The sequence below is a fragment of the Anser brachyrhynchus genome, assembly GCF_964034855.1.
Source record: "Anser brachyrhynchus genome assembly, chromosome: 5".
Taxonomy (NCBI): domain Eukaryota; kingdom Metazoa; phylum Chordata; class Aves; order Anseriformes; family Anatidae; genus Anser; species Anser brachyrhynchus.
The window spans coordinates 53,390,725-53,409,820 of NC_137699.1; the positions used below are offsets into that span (position 1 = coordinate 53,390,725).

The 19,096-nt window shown below is 46.3% G+C and overlaps 1 protein-coding gene across 1 annotated transcript; it reads left to right on the forward strand.

Annotated features, from left to right (window-relative positions):
• Positions 1–747: 747 nt before the first annotated feature.
• On the forward strand, positions 748–19,096 carry HHIPL1 (HHIP like 1). Its single transcript, XM_080593785.1, has 9 exons — positions 748–1,116; positions 4,128–4,774; positions 7,057–7,200; positions 7,495–7,823; positions 9,707–9,833; positions 10,534–10,679; positions 13,232–13,313; positions 14,909–14,991; positions 17,639–19,096. Exons 1-9 carry the CDS (start codon positions 841–843, stop codon positions 18,202–18,204), a joined length of 2,400 nt encoding a protein of 799 aa, XP_080449911.1. The 5' UTR covers positions 748–840; the 3' UTR covers positions 18,205–19,096.

The window sequence follows — 19,096 nt, forward strand, 5'->3', positions numbered from 1 at the left end:
CAGGATGTTCCAAGCCATGCAGTGATTTTACAGTCCATATGCACTGTACAGCAGTTCTTTAGTCTCAAAGCGGGAGTCAAAAATAGCATGTCAGCATGAACTCTGCATTCTTTGTCTTTTATGGACAGTCTGCATGTTAATATTGAAATGCACCGTCCACTGTGGCCAGCTGCATTTAACAGTGAAAAAAAAACAAACACGAACATCTACTGGTGACTTGGTTGTAATGGTTGATAATGTGAACTATGACATGAGATGCAAAAAATAAACAAGAAGGAGCATTTGGAGTGAGCATGCCGAAGGGGCACGCCGCGAAGCAGCGAGGTGAGGGAGCTGGCAGTTGGCAGTTTTCTGTTGGCTGGGTCGGGATGGTGCGGCCAACCCGCTGGGCACGCAGTCCTGAGCCGAGGGGCATCTTCACAGGGGGCCATCAGTCGCCTGGGCCACGCTCCGAGGGGCTCCACCAGAGCAGCCCGAGCTGGAGCTAAGCCCAGCCCGGCCTTGTACCCCCGAAGGCCGCAGGAGCGCGGGCCCCGCAGCGAGGATTTCAGGTTTCTGAACGCACCCGCCGGCCGCCTAAACTCAACGAGCCGCCTTCGGGCCGCTGGCAGCAAACCCGCCCCAACCCCCGGCTCCTTCACGCCACCCCTCGGCTCGCACCCCCCTCCCCGCCATGCCGCCTCCCTCCGCGGCCGCCCGGGCCGGGGGAAGCCCCGGGCGGGGGCTGCCCCTCGGGGCGGGCCGTGCCGTGCCGTGCCGGCCGCTGGCTGCCGGCGGGGGCCGGCCCAAGGCTCCCGAGCGCTGCCCCGCCGCTTCGGGGCCCCGGCGGCGGCCCCGGGGATGCGGGAGGTGCGCGGGGCGCGGGCGGCGCTGGCGCTGCTGCTGGCGGCGGCGCTGGGCCCGGGCCCGGCCCGGCCGCACCCGCAGTGCCTGGACTTCAAGCCGCCGTTCCGCCCGCCGCGGGGCCTCGCCTTCTGCCGCCGCTACGGAGCCTTCGGCTGCTGCGAGCCGCGGCGAGACCGGGCGCTGCTGCAGCGCTTCTACCGCCTCAGCGCGCGCCTCGACGGGCACACGTACGCCGCCTGCGCCGGGCACCTGCAGGATCTGCTCTGCCAGGTGAGGGGGAGCTGCTCGGCACGACCGGGGGGGGGGCTTCGGCCGCACGGGGAGCGTCAGCTGCGCTGGGGGCTTCGGCCGTGAAGGAGGCTTCAGCTGCCCCGGGGGTTTCTACCGCGCAAGGGGCCGGGCGGGGGGCTTCAGCCACACGGGGCGCGTGGGCTTCACGGGGGGCTTCTGCCACACAGGGACTTCAGGCGGGCAGAGCAGCCGGCCGCCTGAGCCTTGGTGCCCGGCGCGGGCAGCGGTGCGTGGGCACAGGTGCAGCAGCGCCCGCAGCCTGGCAGGGCTGCCTTGGCCCGTATCTGGGTGCCTCAGGGTCAGCGCGTCCTCCTGGGCTGCTCCCCAGGAGCACCTGTGCATCAGCAGGCTTCTCGGTGGAGTTCGGGGCCCTCGGCGGGTGTCCGACAGAGGACTGGGGATGTTGCTCTGCTCTGACCCGTGAGCAGCTGAGAGCTGGGTGTGTGGGCAGTACGTCCTGCAGAGCCTCCGCGGCCTGCCAGGGCCAGATCTTCGGAGCTGCTGAAGACACGCAGGAGGGGAGCTGCCTGCACAAAGCATGCCCCTCGCTACGCCCAGCTCACGGCGTCGGGTGTTTCTTTGTGCTGGGTTACAGCATCCTGAGATGCTGGCAGCACGTGCCAGGTGTTAGCAGTCCTGACGAGGGGTACTGAGTGATGCCCGAGGATGCGGCCTCGAAACCTCTGTGGCAGCCGTCCCGCGCAGGGAACATTTCCACAGGGCTATGTTCTGTGGCCAGGTACAGTAACGGGGTGATTACGGTCTGTGTGGATCAAAGAGTTCGACCCTATCGTCAGCAGTGGCCTCCTATGTATGAAAATGCCCCTGAGACAGAATAGTGGCAGCTCTGTGCCGTGCACGTGTAAATCTTAAATTAATTCAGACAGGGGAGTCTAGTTTGCTGTGCTCAGATGGGATCAAAGTGGCTTCACAGAAATCCTGCTCTTAGCATTTTGCAGGGAGCTCTTGTGTTTTTGCAAGTGTGAAGAAAAAAAGACAACCCTTTCCCACAAGAGCTTCTAGAGGTTTGACTTTCAGTTCATCTCACATTGTACTGAAAGCAAGAAACTTCGATTGTGTTCCTGAAACCGTGTCCAAAAGTCCACTTGCAAGGAGAAGACGAGTTAGCAGTGCCTGCTAAGCAATCTTTCTGCCTCTGGAAACGATAAGCAAGTCTCCTGCGTACGTCAGAAACCTGACTGTTGAAAACTCGTTCAGAAGCAGTGAGGTATTTCAATGTGGAAAAAATGATTCACTGAAATGTTCTGATGAGCTCAGTGCATCACCAGCCCCAGACGTGGCTACAAATGGTTCCACCTCTGCCCACACAAGCACAAAATGGGAGTTCAGGCACTGCGATTGCTCCAGAACGCTCTGCTTTCATTTATTCACTATATATAAAATTTATAGCCTATACCTGAATTAATAAGTGGTTTTCTGTGAATTATTCAGCACACTTCTGTCCCTTTCTATACACAATCCGTGATTTCTCTCAAATGTAATCAAATTATTTTGACAAGTGTTTCTTCTTGTACTCGAACAACCTGCAGTGGCAAAGGGACAGGGAAGTCATACCTCTGTGCAATCCTGAATTCTGCTGTTGAAGCCTGGCATGAGCTCGCTGCTCGCCTTGAAATAGGTTTTCAGAGAACCAGACCCGTCCTGGTGCTCAAGCAGGGTGCCTTCTCCCTTGGAGTGGGAAACCTCCATAGGCAGAAAGGGAAGCGACCAGCCCTCGCTCCCGGTTCTCTTGTTTAAATTGATTTTCTAAGGCCAAATTTTCAGTTGTGGCAACTGCCTTGGCAAATGCTGCAGCTCTTTTCTGTCCCTGGCACACCTCTGGGTTCGTGTAACGGAGCTGAGTGCCATTACCCCATCTGCGTATGTAATTTCAGTGTTTTGTGTCACACGTAATCTCCTTTTTACCACATTAATTGCTGCTCATTTGAAGGCATAATAACCTTCATTTTGCAATGAATGGCTTGACATTACAGGGGGAAAGCTTACTGTACACTAATGATCTGTTATATGGCCTCTCAGTTTATTGTGGAATGTAATGGAAAATAAAATAAAAATTAAATATTGTGTGCACTGATCAGCTAATTTAAATACTTCAGTATCTTGGATATTACATCTTTTCAGCTATTGAGTAGTGCTGTAATCTGCATTAAGCAGCTCCTGTAGCTTTTGTTTTTGTTTTAACTAAGCTGGTCTTGCTTAGAAATGCCATCTAGGACTTAAAAAGTGCGGACTTTATTCAGGCAGGATAGTTTCTCTCACTGCATTTCTTGCCTCAGTTATTTATCTACCCTACGAAAACAACTGAGCCTCTACTGAGTCATGTTACGTTATTTGGAGAGCACTTCTGAGATGCCTGTCGAGAAGATGCATTGAAACTGGAAAACATTTTATGTTTATTGCAAGGAAAAGCCCTTGCAAAGCAGAACCGAGTCACTTTGGTCAGTCTGTAATTTACAGATGGTAGTACCGGGTTGCAGGGGCAAAGAAAGAAAATGTGTCCGTCTGGAGGAGTTTTTGTAGTGGAGAATGCCACGAACTATATGGACTTGAGTCAGCCCTCAGGTGGATCTCCAAGGCTCTCGAAATTAGGGTTGTGCTGCAGCCATTCCCAGGCACTGTGGATTGGGGCTGTATGGATCCAAGAGAAAAAAGTCTCTTTGTCCCCAGTACAGGCTGCTAGGGTGATGTAGCAAGAGGTATGTCATCACTGGTTTTCGTGAGTTAGTGCTATGGTGGGAATAAACGAATATCCGCACATGGGAGCCAGCTTTCACCAGGAATATCAATGATCATTTCCATGAATGCTGAGATAAACCCACTTTCTAAGATCCTTTCCTCTATTAATGTATTTTCCGAATAAACCACAACACATCTTGTAATTAAGGTGAAGTTTCTCCCGTTAGTGCTGCTGCTCAGCTGTTTCAAATCTGATCCACAAATGGCTTGAGGCTCTTTCTCTCCCCCTCTAGGAATGCTCTCCGTACGCAGCTCACTTGTATGACGCCGAGGATCCCTCCACCCCTGTGCGGACGATACCGGGACTTTGCCAAGACTATTGCCAGCAAGTGTGGCAAAAATGCCGCTCCATTTTTCGCTACCTCTCGGCAGACCCGGAGTTAATCGCGCTGGAGAACAACATGGCAAAGCTCTGCCGCTACCTGTCCTTGGAGGACACGGACTACTGTTTCCCACACCTGCTGGCAAACGAGAACCTCAACCAGAACCTGGGGCTGGTGACGGCCGATGCAGAGGGCTGTCTCCAGCTCTGCCTCGCGGAGGTGGCCAACGGGCTGCGCAACCCCGTTGCGATGGTGCACGCCAACGACGGCACCCACAGGTTCTTCATCGCTGAGCAGGTCGGCCTGGTGTGGACCTACCTCCCCGACCGGTCCAGGCTCGAAAAGCCCTTTCTGAACATCAGCGAAGCCGTGCTTACCTCGCCTTGGGAAGGAGACGAGAGAGGTTTTCTAGGTATTGTCTTCCATCCTAAATTCAAATTTACTGGTAAAGTGTATGTCTACTATTCGGTTGAAGTTCGTTATGAAGAGAGAATCCGAATCAGTGAGTTCAGAATTTCTCCCGGTGACATGAATACTTTGGACCATGGTTCTGAAAGGTATTGTACACACGTTTATGTATTTAAGATCTCAGAAGACAGCATGTGCATTTTTAAGGACTAGTAATAAATAAGACTTACTTAGCTCGTTACTGTTCTTGTGTTCCAGTTTGTTAGCAAGTTAGCCCAAGTCCATGCCTGGCACACTGAGACAGGAAAAACACTTCCTCCGTGGATGAACTGCAAGCACTCAGGAATAAAACATTCATGTGTCTCAGTTCAGTGTGTCAGAAAAATTAATTTTGATTGAATGTTATTTACAATTAGTAAATTTTGGTTTATTTCACATTTATATATAAATATATAAATAGTAAGTAAACATAAATACATAAATATATATATAGTAAGGAGGACCCTGACTACCCTTTACAATAGATTTCTGCAAAGCATGAGTGAAATTCATGCCAAAGCTAAAGGTTTCCCAAATTGGTGGAAACAAACTCGGCGATACTGTACCAGCGATGAATTTGTCCCCATGTTTCTTTATCTGAATGAGAGCTCGACCCTGTGACATTACAAATGTAATAGCAAATTAAATAAAATGCAAATCACCATGCTGTTACTGAGAGCATTTTGATTGGAAAATTTATTTGCTTGAGTCTGACCCTGCAGTTGATCCACATTAATATGCAGAGATAATTAGAGGTTTGTTTGTGGAGGCAGCCTGTGGACTTATAACCTGCTGCAGAACCACAGGACTGAACCACTGTGTGAAGAGGCCCTTGAACAGCGTTCGTTTTAAGAATTTTACTTTGTTGCACAGGCTGTATCAGGGCTTTCTTATCGCTCAGCAGTGGATGATTCTAGCTCAGAAATGCTCATAGGCTGATGACGGAAGGGGGATGCTGGTTTATGAAGCAGTTGTAGCAGTTCAGTGGAAGCAGCACTGTAGACAACAGGGAACGAGAATGTAGACATGGTCCTCAGGAAGGGCCTGTAGACATGGCCAGTCAGCAGCTTAAACCTGCAGATGTCAAAACCCACGAGCTGTCTTGTTTAGAAATCTGTGGTGCTGCTGTGTTTGTGCAGGCACGGCTCCCACTGACTTCATCCCGAGATGCTGTCCACCAGGGAGCTGCGGGCTGAGGCTTTGTGTGCATTGTGCCTGCTTGCCTGCAGGTTCTTGCTCTATGCGTTTTGTTTTTTTTCCATCTTCTTTGGGAGGTTGAGGGAAATCCACATTTCTGATCACACGGGATCCTCCCTCGCTCCTTCTGCCGGCTGCAGCCCGTGTGCTCGGTCAGGAGTGGCAAAGTTGCGGCAGGTGACAGGATAATTACACGGCTGGTTTCCTTCCCACAGTTTACAGTCTGGTCGTGGCTGTAACTAGCTGTGCTTTCAAAAGGGGAAAAGTTCACTAAAGACGAGGTGTTACAAGTGATTATTTTCATATGTTTTTGCAGATATGAAAAATAAAAGACCAGCATGAAAACTGGTCTTTTCTAGAAGCTGGAATAAAATAAGCTTCAGCTGTTACACCTGGGAATCTCCACTGCATGTATTCCTGCCTTTACCTTTCTATAAGCTTATACTTTTGTGTATTTCAGTCTTTTCTTGGGAAGAAAGAGAGGCTAGGCATATAAAAAAAAGAACAAAACAAAATACCAACAAAACAATCCAACCAAAACCCATAAAATCAAGAGGTGATTAGGTTTTAAAATGAAGGTAAAGGTTGTTGGCACTGCTTTGAATAACCTTTGCTTTGTCAAGACGCTGAGCTGCTGGTGGTAGTGCTTTTAACAGTTCTGGAAGTTCATGGAGTCCCGTGTATGTAATTGTCCTTTAAGGATTCTTCCCTTTTTAACAATTTAACTACTGCATAATGTTTGCAAAGTCTTAGGTCGCCTTGAAAGCGCCCATCAGGACCGTGCCAAATGCTGTACAGATGCACAGATGGACCGGAGTCCTTTCCCTTGCAGATTGCAGTCTGATTTGAGCTGAGATGACTTTTCTAAAGGAAAAACAAAGAAAAAAAGCCTAATAAGGAGGAAGGAAAAATCAGAGGAAAAGTATCATTACAAGTATGCCCTGCCATGTAATTTCCCAGGTTTTCCTTATTACACAATGTGGTGTTTCTGTAATCCAGAAGATATGTCGGAATCATATAAGGCTGGAAAATCAGTTGTGCCCAAGTAAGATTCAGCAACATGGATATGGAGGAGGACACATCAAAGCTGGTCCACAGCCGGTTGCATGTGTCAGGGACAAGCTGGGCAGATGTTACGGTGCCCTTTGCTTAGGACTCGTGCGATAGGTAATGCTTCCTTCCTGTTTGTGGTTAGGATAATCCTGGAAATCGAGGAACCCGCTTCCAATCACAACGGAGGAGAGCTGCTCTTTGGCGATGATGGCTATCTCTATATATTTACTGGAGATGGAGGCATGGCTGGGGATCCGTTTGGGACCTTTGGAAACGCCCAGAACAAGTATGAGCCCCTAAAAGTTTGTGTGCTCCACGTGTCTCTCCTGTTGCCCTCAGGTTGAGAAGAGGAACTGGGGGAGGTAAAACTGGGGGTGTCTTCTGTCCCGGGCTTACTTTTTCCCTAAAACCACGCTGATATTCATGCATACCTCCCGTGGAGAGACTTGTGTTTTCCAAAACAGGAACAACAAAACCCAAGGCTTTTAAAAACCATCTCTGAATGAAAATGCCCGTTAAACTGAGGTCTAGTTTTATTTCCCTTCTTTCTTTCTTTATTTTCTTTCTTCTCCCAATACAGATCAACACTGCTGGGCAAAGTGCTGCGGATCGATGTGAACAATAACGACCGGGGGCCTCTGTACAGAATCCCTCCAGACAACCCTTTTATTGATGATCCCCAGGCTCGCCCTGAAGTCTACGCCTACGGAGTGAGAAATATGTGGCGCTGCTCCTTTGACAGGGGTGAACCTCAGACGAAGGAAGGGAAGGGGCGTCTCTTCTGCGGGGATGTAGGACAGAACAAATATGAAGAAATCGACATCGTGGAGAAAGGGAAAAACTACGGCTGGAGGGCAAGGGAAGGATTCAGCTGTTATGACAAAAAACTTTGCGCCAATTCTTCAATGGGTAAATATAAGTTATCTCTAAATTAGCTGCATCTCACACTGTGCAGTTTTCTGCACCTTCATTTTTAATTCCTGCCTTCAAAGCCTGACTGCTTTGTTGAAAACATCCATTTTTGAGATCTAAGTCTTTATGGGCTCAGTCTAGAACAGAACTGACTTGCGGATAAATACTGAAAGTCCAAATGTTGCCATTTTTTTACTTAGGAGAAAAATGAAATGTGCTAGCTGTTGTATTTCTGGGCAATACATACAGTTAGTCAGATATCCTAGTGATTCTGTGATATCGGGGGACAATTTCATCTTTTCCACATACAAGAAGCTTTCCTGCAGAAGCAAAGAAAATTTGGAGAAATTGTGTTTTTCTCCATAGCTCATAAGTAGTGACCGTATTGAAAAAAAAGAACGAAGTGCATTCTGAAAGCTGGCCAACCACTATGCCTGCTTTGCAGGTAACTGGACTTACATTGTGTTTGGATTCCTTTTAGCTATGCCAAAAAGGAAAACTTTAATTTCTTTTTTACTTTTCAAATTTGGGTTCGAGGTGTTTTCTGGCTGGCTAAATTCTGGTGCGTGTGTGAGGTCAGTGTATCGTGTGACAAAGTCTGGCCTGGAACGCGTCATGTGCTGGAGCATCTCCACGTAGATCCAGGGAGGCCGCAGGGCTGGTGCTGGTTTGCGCTGTCTGAGATTCTGATTTTGTCTCTTTTATGCGCTCTGTGATGTCGTTGCACTTCCTTCCATTTATTAACGTAGCTGCAAGTAGAGTGAGAGCACTTAAGTGTTTTTTGATAAAACTTTTGAGAGCACAGAGCAGGTTTTTTGCGCTCCCTTTGCTGAAGCAGTTGTCAGAGAGCCCATTTAGCGCTCTGTGTGTGACAGCACCTCCGCTAGCGTTCATGGTGAGTGCTTTACCGAGGTCTCCGGGGATTCAGAACAATTTCTGATGCCTTTAGAGACCCTTCTGTTAGAACAGTGAAATGCCACAACCCCTGTACAGTGATAAGTGCAGCGTAAGCGTAGGAAACACCTGCTTTAGATGAAATGCCTCTGGTGTGCAGCTGCCAGTTTTGTGACTTGAGGCTTCCAACACAGGGGCAGGGAGGAAGGCTGGGAGGTAGAAGGGGAAGGAGGGGTAGGTCCTACGAGGAGATACCTGTTACCAGGGGTTTCAAAAGGGGAAAGGGGGAAGGAGGAAGCACCCTCAAAATCAAGTCATCTTCCTCTGTTTTGCTTCTGTCTTGTGTTTTAACTTAATTTTGCAACAAATGTTCCAGTGCTACGTTTTGCCTGTGCCATACCATAAATATTTGATGGCCCTTTCAGGTTGAGCTCCCCCATTTGAGAGAAACACAAGCTATTCGCACTGACATCTGACATATCTTTTCATCAGTGCCTGCAGTCTGGAGTCACCTGTCTCTTTTTTCTTGCCTTTCACCACCGAAACCCAGCTGCATTGGGCAAGCATCTCCCGTGTAGATGCGGTGTGTCTGAAAGCAGCCTGCAGACTCAGGCAGCCTGATTAGAGACTGGCCAGAAGCAGCACTAACAGAGCCTGGTTAGGGGGGGAGAAGGGCTCAGATGAATGGTCAGGTTTTGATGGAGAGCACTCAGGCTTATCAGGAATTCATCCCCTGTTGCAGATGGGATGCCAACTGGTCTCCCTGGGCTGGTTTGTCCTTTGTTAGCACAGCCAGCTAGATGGGGCTATCGAATTTGTTTAAGAAAAGATAAAATCAAACTAAATTTGTCTCCAGCAGCAGTTTGTTTGATTAAAGGTGCTCAGGTGAACCCAATGGTATTGTGCTAGTCAGAACCATCTACAGAAACAACCAGCCTGCATCATACGCAACACAAGGCAAGCCACATATGTTTTCTCTTTGACAGATGACGTGCTTCCAATCTATGCGTATCCACACAAAATGGGGAAATCTGTTACGGGAGGCTATGTCTATCGGGGCTGCGAGTCTCCAAACTTGAATGGCCTGTACATATTTGGTGATTTTATGAGTGGGTAAGCAAATATTTCAGACACTTACTAAGCTGTACCCCCAGCTGAAGTCCTCCAGTGGTGCTACACCTGCTTGTGAGTGCTGGTGCTGTGTGACCACTGCTGGCCTGCTGCTACGTGCTGCTTGCAGGCAGCGTGCAGAGCCTGGCAGCTTATGGCAGGGGGCTCACGTGGCACGTTTTATATAGCCTTTGCTCCACGTTGCTCTACAGGAGTGTGATCTCCGTGTGCCAGCAGCTGTTGATGTCACTGGTTCACACTGTGTCAGTACAAATAAGGGGGCAACGATACGGTGTTCATTTAGAATATAGAAAATAGTGTAAAAAAGCATACAAATGCATCCTGAAAATAGACAAACAAGAAAAAAAAAACAAAAACATAAACTAAACAACAGCCCCTCCCCGAAATCTCTGATGCAACATTTGCAGACACCAAAGATATTAAAAAAAAATCCATTAAAATCCCTTAAATTCTCCCCTATTTCAAGGGCTTGTGTTGCCCCTGAAAGAGAAGGTGTTGTGAGTGTGTTTAATGTATCTGTTTTGTTTTTCATTTCTCAGAGGAGCTGCAGCTCATACTGTAGCTAATGTGGGTAGAAAGCATTAAACATCCTTTCAGTTTTCCTAATTAGCGTTCATAAATCATCCTCTTGGTTTTTTGGTGCAAGTTTTTTAATCGTTTCTCTTCTTTTTTTCCTTTGCAGACGCCTGATGTCTTTGAAGGAGGATCGTACCACCAGAGAGTGGCAGTACAGTGAAATCTGCATGGGGACGGGACAAACCTGCATGTTCCCTGGGCTTATCAATAACTATTATCAGTACATCATCTCTTTTGCTGAAGATGAAGCAGGTAATCATTTAACTTATGTCACTCTGAATGACGTGCTTACAGTTTCTCTTTGGAGTGAAACACCTGAGAAGAGGCCAGGGAGGCCATCCACTGATGGGTGCAGGAAAGCAGATATAATGGGCAATAATTAGGAATTTGCTCATTCTGACCTGGAATATTTGTGCCTCTCAAAGTGAAACAGAGTGAAAGCTCTGTTACATCTCGAATGAGGCATCTGCAAAGGGCTGTTTAGGAGCATATTTTCTTAGCGTCAGTTGGGATTTTGCTCTGCGTAGGACTGGCAGATGTAGTCTCGGTGGAGCTTTATGTAGCTGTATTTGTAAGACATTTTGCATTCCAGGAGGGAGCTGCTGTGAAGTGAAAAATCATAGAATTATGGAATCATTAAGGTTGGAAAAGACCTCCAAGATCACCTGGTCCAACCATCCCCCTACCACCAATATCACCCACTAAGCCATGTCACTAAGCACCACGTCCAACCTTTACATTTTTCAGATATTTACATTGTATTTCAAATACAATACAGTGGCATGTAAGATACTTAGTGCTAAAGTCAGTGTATTTGTGAAAAGTGTAATTTTTAAATGGAAGTTTTAATTCTCAACTGCCATTGAGGAGCCAGTCCTGGGATGAAACCCAGTAGTCGTTACCTTTCTTTGTACAGCATTGTGGTTAATTACTGAGCACTGGAGATAGGCAGGCAGAGTGTGCAGCTCCTGGCTGTGGACAGACAGACTGACAGGGAGAGAATGAGCCCTGCAGTGAAAGCTCTGTTGCTAAGTAGCTTCAGGTGTGACTGGGAAATGCAGAGCTGGTGCTGTAGCACCAGTTCTTAAATGTCTGTTTTTCCTGTACAGTTGTGCAGATCATTCCCCAAGTCGCTGTTGGGAATCATATGCATTGTGCTTTCCTGTTTTACAATGGAAATTAAAACCGTCCATATTCAGAATTAGCTGAAAAGTTTGAATTTGGAATTCTGTCTTTTTGGAGTTAAAATCCATTTTCTTTAATTGCCAGTATTCATGGAAGGTACAGCTGTTTTGCAGTGCTGTGATGAGAAGAATATCTCACCCTAAAATCAGAAAGACATGGCTTAAATGAGTATTTTAGAGCCGGTGGAAATTTGGCTGGAGTCTGTTCTCAGAGGTAGATTTGCCTTGTGCTTGTTTTGTTGTAATGGAAAGGAATTTGTCAATAACAGCTGAGTGAGTTTTTTTTCCCTGAAGTGAACACGTCTTTGGTGTGCAGGCAGCCTGGTTTTACAGGTTTACCACACAGTTTATTTTAGGAAGCTTTTCTTCACAGAAATGTTTATTTTTGAGGCTGTTGTACTGATGAATGTTAATCCAGCCGGAGCAGTGGATGTATTGATGTGGTGGGGACACCTGTATTTTTGGCTCCTTGCACACCCACTGGAAAGGCAACAGCCCCATCCCCTGGCAGCTGAGCACGCCAGGAACACCCCAGGTACCATGCTGTGTCTGCGGCGTGCACATGTGACAGCCTGTGTGCTTCAGGGACCCCACATCCGTATTTCTGCCTGGTAATTTCCAGAAGAGAAACTGGGGATGTGGAAGGAGAGTGTTGGAGTGGACTGTTTGTCCTGGCCCCTGCTGCACAGTGGGAGGAGAGGGATGGAAATGCAGTTAAGAGAAAATACGTCAAGTAAATGGTGATGGAAATTGTTTGGCTGAAGGTCGAGCCCTACCCATGCAGCTTGACAGAGCTGTCACAAATCCAAATGCCTTTCTTGTGAGATACATTTAATTTTGTGAGAAAGCAAAAACAAAATCTTGTTCTCCTGTAATTCACCCCAAAGGAGTGCTTCATTGCAAAAGGCAGAAAGGAGTGTGAACAGTCTTAATTTCCTTTCATTTTGTTTCAACAGGAGGAATTCAGGGTTTGACTGTTTTACACTAGTGAAGTTAAAGGACACACTAAACATTTTTCCACTGAACATGCAGTGCAAATTTGTCAAAATAATGTTTCGTCGAATCACAGAATGGTTTGGGTTGGAAGGGACCTTAAGGATCACCCAGTTTCACCCCCCTGCCATGGGCAGGGACACCTCCCACCAGCCCAGGTTGCCCAAAGCCCCGTCCAGCCTGGCCTTGAGCACCTCCAGGGATGGGGCATCCACAGCTTCTCTGGGCAGCCTGTGCCAGTGCCTCACCACCCTCACAGTAAAGATTTTCTTCCCAATATCTAAACCTATTTCCTTTTAAGTTAAAAGCCATTATCCCTTGTACCATCACTACAATCCCCGATAAAGAGCCCTTCCCCAGCTTTCTTTGGCCCCCTTTTAGCTATGTTTCAAGGCAGTATGTAAAAGTTTCATCTCACCGAGTGTATTTTTTGCCGCTGGAATGCAGATGAACACTCATTGCAATCCCAAATGCAAAGCTGCACTCTTTGCTCCGGTAGCCAGACCTCTGTCTGTCAGTCCCATCATTTCTTGACTCTCTATGACCTGTGATGCCGAGTGCCTTTGTGCTGTGCAGGACAGAAGCTCCAACGAGAGTTTTCATGGCTGTGTGTGTTCTTTTTCCCAGGGGAACTTTACTTCATGTCTACTGGCGTACCGAGCGCCACGGCTCCCCATGGAGTGGTGTACAAAGTGGTGGACACCTCCAGGTAAGGGATGCTCTTGCTGCGAAGCCTGACCTTGGTGCTGTGCATCCAGGTGCCCCGTGCCCAGGCAGCCGGAGCTGACCCTGCTGTGCTTGCTCAGACAAAGCAGAAGGACAACAAAAAGGAATGTCGAAAAAGTACAGTCTTAGTTGTGTGTTTTAGGAGGGAAAATGGCTTGGACAAGGAAATCGGGCCATTGTCACACCTTTTGGGTCCCATGGGCTTGTATCTGAGACTGGGCAAGGCAGGGAAGAGCAGCGTTTTATGGGAAGACTTATAGCTGTTTTTTCCAAGTTGGTGTTTTTAAAACATTGCTATTGTTGGCTAAACCCCAGAATATTTTTAGCTAGACATGTAGGATGGGACTTTGTAAGACTTTGCTTTTATTTTTTCGAACGAATTAAATTTACAGCTTTAGCTATCTGAGCATTTTCTTGAACCAAACCACTGTTCTATTTTTATGTTGGAAAGGGACCCCAAACTGAAACAGACCCCAGTGCTGCTGCCTGTTTTCCTCTGACTCGTCCTCTGTCAGGAGCATTTTCCATTAGCTAACACAGTGGAATAGTTCCTGTAAAGTGTGTATTAAGAGGCTTGTATTACACAACCTTTGCAAAAATAAAAAAGCAGAAGTCAAAAGACAGTCACAAGTTCAATTTTAAGAAGTTTCTTTAGGCTGTAGGCTGTAGCAATATGAATAAGAAAGAATTCACAGGGAAATTCATACAAGTAGGAATATAATATCCCTGTGGCACTACCAAGAAGAACTTTTTGCCTTCCACAGAAATGCAAATGGAAACAATCCTAATTACAAAGGAGTTACATCCTCCAAACACATGCATCATGCATTTTTGAACCAGTTTGAAAACCTCTGAAGAAGCTGCAGATTAACAAGCAACCTTCATAGGAAAAAGTGATTACGAACTGGATGTAACTTCTCAGAAGTGAGCTGTAATTCCATGGCAAACAGAGCTGTGTCAAAATAATGTGTGGTTCTAAGAGAAAGCCTCTGTAGGAGACGCTTCGAGTTCTTGTTTGAAACTAATGCATTTTTGGTACTACTAAAATGGCAAGTCATCAGCAGTGACAAATCACAGACCTCTTTATTCTCCACCTGGCTGCTTTCCACGTTTGTATTGACTGTGATAAAAGGGAAAGTATTTTGTTTTGGCTTTGTGTATGAATAATAGTCTGTTATTTCGCTTCTCTGAAGACAGCCGGAAAACTTGCTTTAGTATGACCTTTGTATCAGATGTTCAACATACGCTGTCTAGTTTTGTGATTTCTAGTTTCAGTCTGATTAATCTCTTTCTGGATTGCTGGGACCTGCCAATGTTTTATTTCCTTAATGGATTCAGCAATGGCAAGTGAAAACACAGCCAGAGGACTCCATTGACTTGTGAATATTTGGACTTTGATCAATGGAGATATGTGATTGTTTAATTATGTTTTCTACTGTAAGAGACTTCTTGGATCATTTAAACAGATTTTTTTTTTCCAGTGAGCATTACATTCATCGAAAAACAATGGGAAGCAAAGGCTCATGATGCCACTGGAAAGGAATTAATTGTACGCCGTATGTGACCCTTTTTTCACAGGAGAGCACCACCAGGAAAATGCCGAGTTGAGCCTGTGCCAGTGAAAGTAAAAAGCAAGCTCATAAAGTTTGTGCCAAAGGAGAGTAAGTGTCATTGTTGCTGGTTATTATGGGTGTGTGTTAGCTGGCAGTAAATACAAACTCGAAGCTTGCACTCTCCCTGTGCGTGGAGACCACCCAGAACTGCAGGCTTCAGAGTATCCTCAAAATTAATTCTTGCCAGCTGGTTTGAATCCGAGGAGTTGGTTCAAATAAGGCATAAGGCAGGAGGTATTTCCCCTCTCCGAGCCGTGTGAAATCTCTGCAGTTTTTGCCCTTGTACATTTACCCTTTTCTGTGCTGCATAATAACTGTTTCATTACCAACAACTCGCTTTCCCCATGACTGTTTCTGTACCGAGACCCAGTGCTCTGTGGCACTTTTCAGCGATAAATGATTTTTGCAGTGCCTTCAGGAAGTGAGGAACACTTCAGGAGATGAAGGATATTATGGCTAAAGGGTTGGGAAATAGCTCATTGAGCAAGACGAGGTTTGAGTCATTGTTAGTTGTAAGAGAGAGAGTATGTGATGAGAAAATGCTCACAAAAGACTCGAGTGATCAGCCATTCAGGTGAACTTTTGGCTTATCCAAACCCTCCAGGGCTTCGTGATTGCTTCATACTGAATGAAGTATTGTGCTGCTAAAAGTGGAGTAGTCAAAGATGTAGATGAAGCTGCAGCAAACCAAGTGCTGTGTTAAATGCAAAGAATTAAATACACCATTAAGTTCTTAAAATTAGATTAGGCAGCATCACATTTCTTTTCCTCTATGCGTTTTGTTTACACGTGTAAGTACGTAGCCAGTTCTCTAACGACTTTGTAATGACGTTAGTGTTACTGTAGGAACTCTAATGTCAGACTGCTCTTATTTAATTTTTAATTACATTAATCGCATTACACTGCATTTGAATCATTGATGAGTTGTACAGCTTTGACTTCACAAAGGAATGAGGGCACTCATCACCTTTCAAGATTGAGTCTTTAGGGTGGAACAAGATCTAAGGGTAATTATTAACTGTTGACATGCCCAAGCACTCAGCACCTCTGTAGAAACATTTTCCTTTGCAAGCTGTGAATGCAGTTTCCAAGCATCATTAACTTTTTTCATGTTCAGCCAGCTTTGTCTCTGTTTCTTCGTAAGCTTTATTCTCTATGCAAGTCCAAAGTTCAGTTTTTTAAGCTATACGTATAACTAAATCTTTTTGATTTTGTTTAAAAGGTAGTTTTCATCACATTGTAATGTAGAAGCAGTGGGAGAGATTCCACTAAGCGTTTCAAGAACTGAATTCACATTCAGGTGAAAACCAAGCATGAAAAATTTGATTCAGAAGCATGAAAACAAGGAGGTAGAGCTGTAAATATGTTGCTGTTTGGTTAGTGTTTAGTGTGAATGTGACAGAATAAGCAAAGCATGCGGCTTGCATTAGCTGGGAGAATGCATTTGTTGCAAGTGTATTTAATAAACAGCCCGCTGAAGAGTAACATGAAATAACAACTTGATTGAGTGAGGTGAAAAGCGCTCCCAGGTGACCGCTATCTTTTGTGCAGTCCTGCATACCATTATATGATCTCTGGAATTTGTGAGTGCTTTTCCAGATCAGTTTCCAGCACCAGAGGTGTGCACAGGTAAGGCTTTCCCATTTACTTCTTGCATTCAGAACCTCAGCTTCCAGGGAAGGCAAAACTTTTCACACTAGAAATACCATTTTTCTCCAAATAGCAGTATTTGGGAGGCTCTTTCAAAAACTGAGCCACTGCACAAGGTTGTCTTTTGAGAGCAGTGGATATTAAGCATGGAAAAGACAACTGTATTTTTCCCTGTTTCTTCTACAAAACAAATGATGAATGAGAATGGATAAATCTAGGAAATAATCCAAAAGTTGTGATGTCTTTGCAGATGCATGGACACTGTCAGAGCTCAATTGATTATTGTTCCAAATAATTCTGAATTGCTTCCTTCTGACAAACTAAAACTTATTTGTAAGCTAAAAATAGAGCATATGTGAATAAGCAAGTCCAGTTTCGCCTGGAAACTGTGACAGTAAGGAATTTTCAGCTCTTTGGAGTTCAAGGATCTTTTTTTTTTTTTTTTCCTAAGGAAGAAAAAAACAACCCCAAATCCTGTTTTATGTGTTGTCCTGGCAACTCCCTTCTTTTTGCACATTCCAGTTACCAGAGAGAATTGATTTTGAATGTTCGCGATTTCAGCCCCTTGAATAAAGCATCTGGCACAGTGGGGAGGCCGGAGCTCTCGGTCTTGTAATGATCCCGTCATTAGTAATGAGGAGAATAGCAGGAACAGTGTGTCTCTCTAAGGCGCTTTCAGCAGGGGAGAAGGGTCCGGTGGGGAACTCCTCTTCTGGCTGTGGAACTCCAGCTCCGACCCTTTAATGTCCATCCTGAAGTTTTGCCAGTAGACTGCTTGGAAATTGGGTAATGTTTCCTTCTTGGAAGAGTCTTATTTGTTGGCATTAAGCCGTGCAGTCATCTCTGCTAACTAAAAGCAGCAGGCCTTTCTAGCTGATGAAATACTGGCTTACAGGGAACGTTTTTGCTTCTCAACAGGACCAAGTAAGCAAATTCCAAGAGAGGAGTTAAATCAGTCAAAAATCAGCACTGTATTTGTATCGTTATCCTTGAGCAGTACCTTCCGAATGTCAGAGTGATAATTTCCTGGGTTATTCCCCAACAGAACTCATTGTGAAAACACCAACGCCACGTCCCCGGCTGAGGACCACGACCAGGCCAGACCCTGCAACGTCCCACATGCCAGCCCTGGACCGGGTGGACCGAATCCCAGTACTCCCAGTGAACAACAGCAGGATACTGGTCCCCACCCCAGCACCAAGCCCCAGGGTCCCCAAGCCCGGGAAGGGGGAAAGGAAGGGACAGCGCAGGAAGAAGAAACCCCGCAACGGCGCCGTGCGGCTGATGGACCACAGTGGCCGTGGACGGAGCTGGGGCCGAGTGGAGGTCTACATCGACGGTGAATGGGGCACGGTGTGTGACGATGGCTGGAGCGCGGCGGCTGCTGCCGTGGTGTGCCGCCAGCTGGGCTTCCCCCATGTGGTGAGGGCAAGCAAGAAGGCGGAATTTGGGGAAGGGACCTCGCTTCGTATCCTCCTGGATGACGTCCAGTGCTCGGGGCAGGAGAAGACGCTGCTGGAGTGCGCCCACGCAGAGGTTGGTACGCACAACTGCTCCCACGAGGAGGATGCCGGTGTGGTGTGCAGCCAGGAGGAGGTGTCAGACTGGTGATGGGAGCTGGAGAAGGCAGCTGAGAGACAAAGAGCACGTCCCCTTCTTGCCCGACCCTCTAAAGCAGCAAGAGCATTGAGGAGGGTGTGATCTGCCCGGGGGATGGCACATCTGTTTGAAGTCATCTTGGGGTTTTCTTCACCTTCATCCCCGTGCATCTGCCTTGGAGGGAAAGAAGTAGAATGAAGAGGTGACTCGAGAGTGTGTTGTGGGCAACTAATGGGTTTGTATGGGGTCTTTCTCAAGCACAAAAATCCAAACCTTAGCAATTACACATAAGAAACGGGATGCATTCTCTTGCCCTTTCACCTTTCAGAATGCAACATTGCCCAGCCATGCTTCACAATGTTTAGCCAAAAAAACAAATTCCCAAATGACCGTATTTCACTTTTGCTTATGGAGGTGTTTGCATTGTTTTCCTTGCTTTGCTGTTTGTAGCTCTCAGTGGTGGTTTCTAAGTATGCATAAATCAGTGCCTTTCTTTGCAGAATACAAAAGTAGAATTTTTGTTAACTTTTCGTGCACTAGTTCAAAGGAAAATGATTCTTTTGTAATGCTTAATGTTGGTGTAAGCCTATGGATTATTGAAGATAACCACATCTAAGCAACAGTCAGGTAAATCAGAAGAAGTTATAACATACTACGTGGAAAACAGTTCTCCAGGTTACAGTAGTCTGAGGGAAAAGAAAATATGGTCTTCTGTACACAACAGGATTGATATCCAGTTTAACCCTGAAGATACTTTGTATGTATTTTCCACTTTCTCAAGCATCATGAAACCACATGATTTTTGCATTCAGTTTTCACAGTTGTGGAAGATGTAATGTTGTGGGGTAATAATCCTGTAACATTTACCCCTTTTGAAAGAATATTAAAAATGAAAACAAAGAAA

Coding starts and splice junctions, on each gene's coding strand:
- HHIPL1 (XM_080593785.1), top strand. CDS start 841: ATGCGGGAGGTGCGCGGGGCGCGGGCGGCGCTGGCGCTGCTGCTGGCG. Junction 9,834..10,533: donor TTTGGTGATTTTATGAGTGG/GTAAGCAAATAT, acceptor TTTCCTTTGCAG/ACGCCTGATGTCTTTGAAGG. Junction 13,314..14,908: donor AAAGTGGTGGACACCTCCAG/GTAAGGGATGCT, acceptor CTTTTTTCACAG/GAGAGCACCACCAGGAAAAT.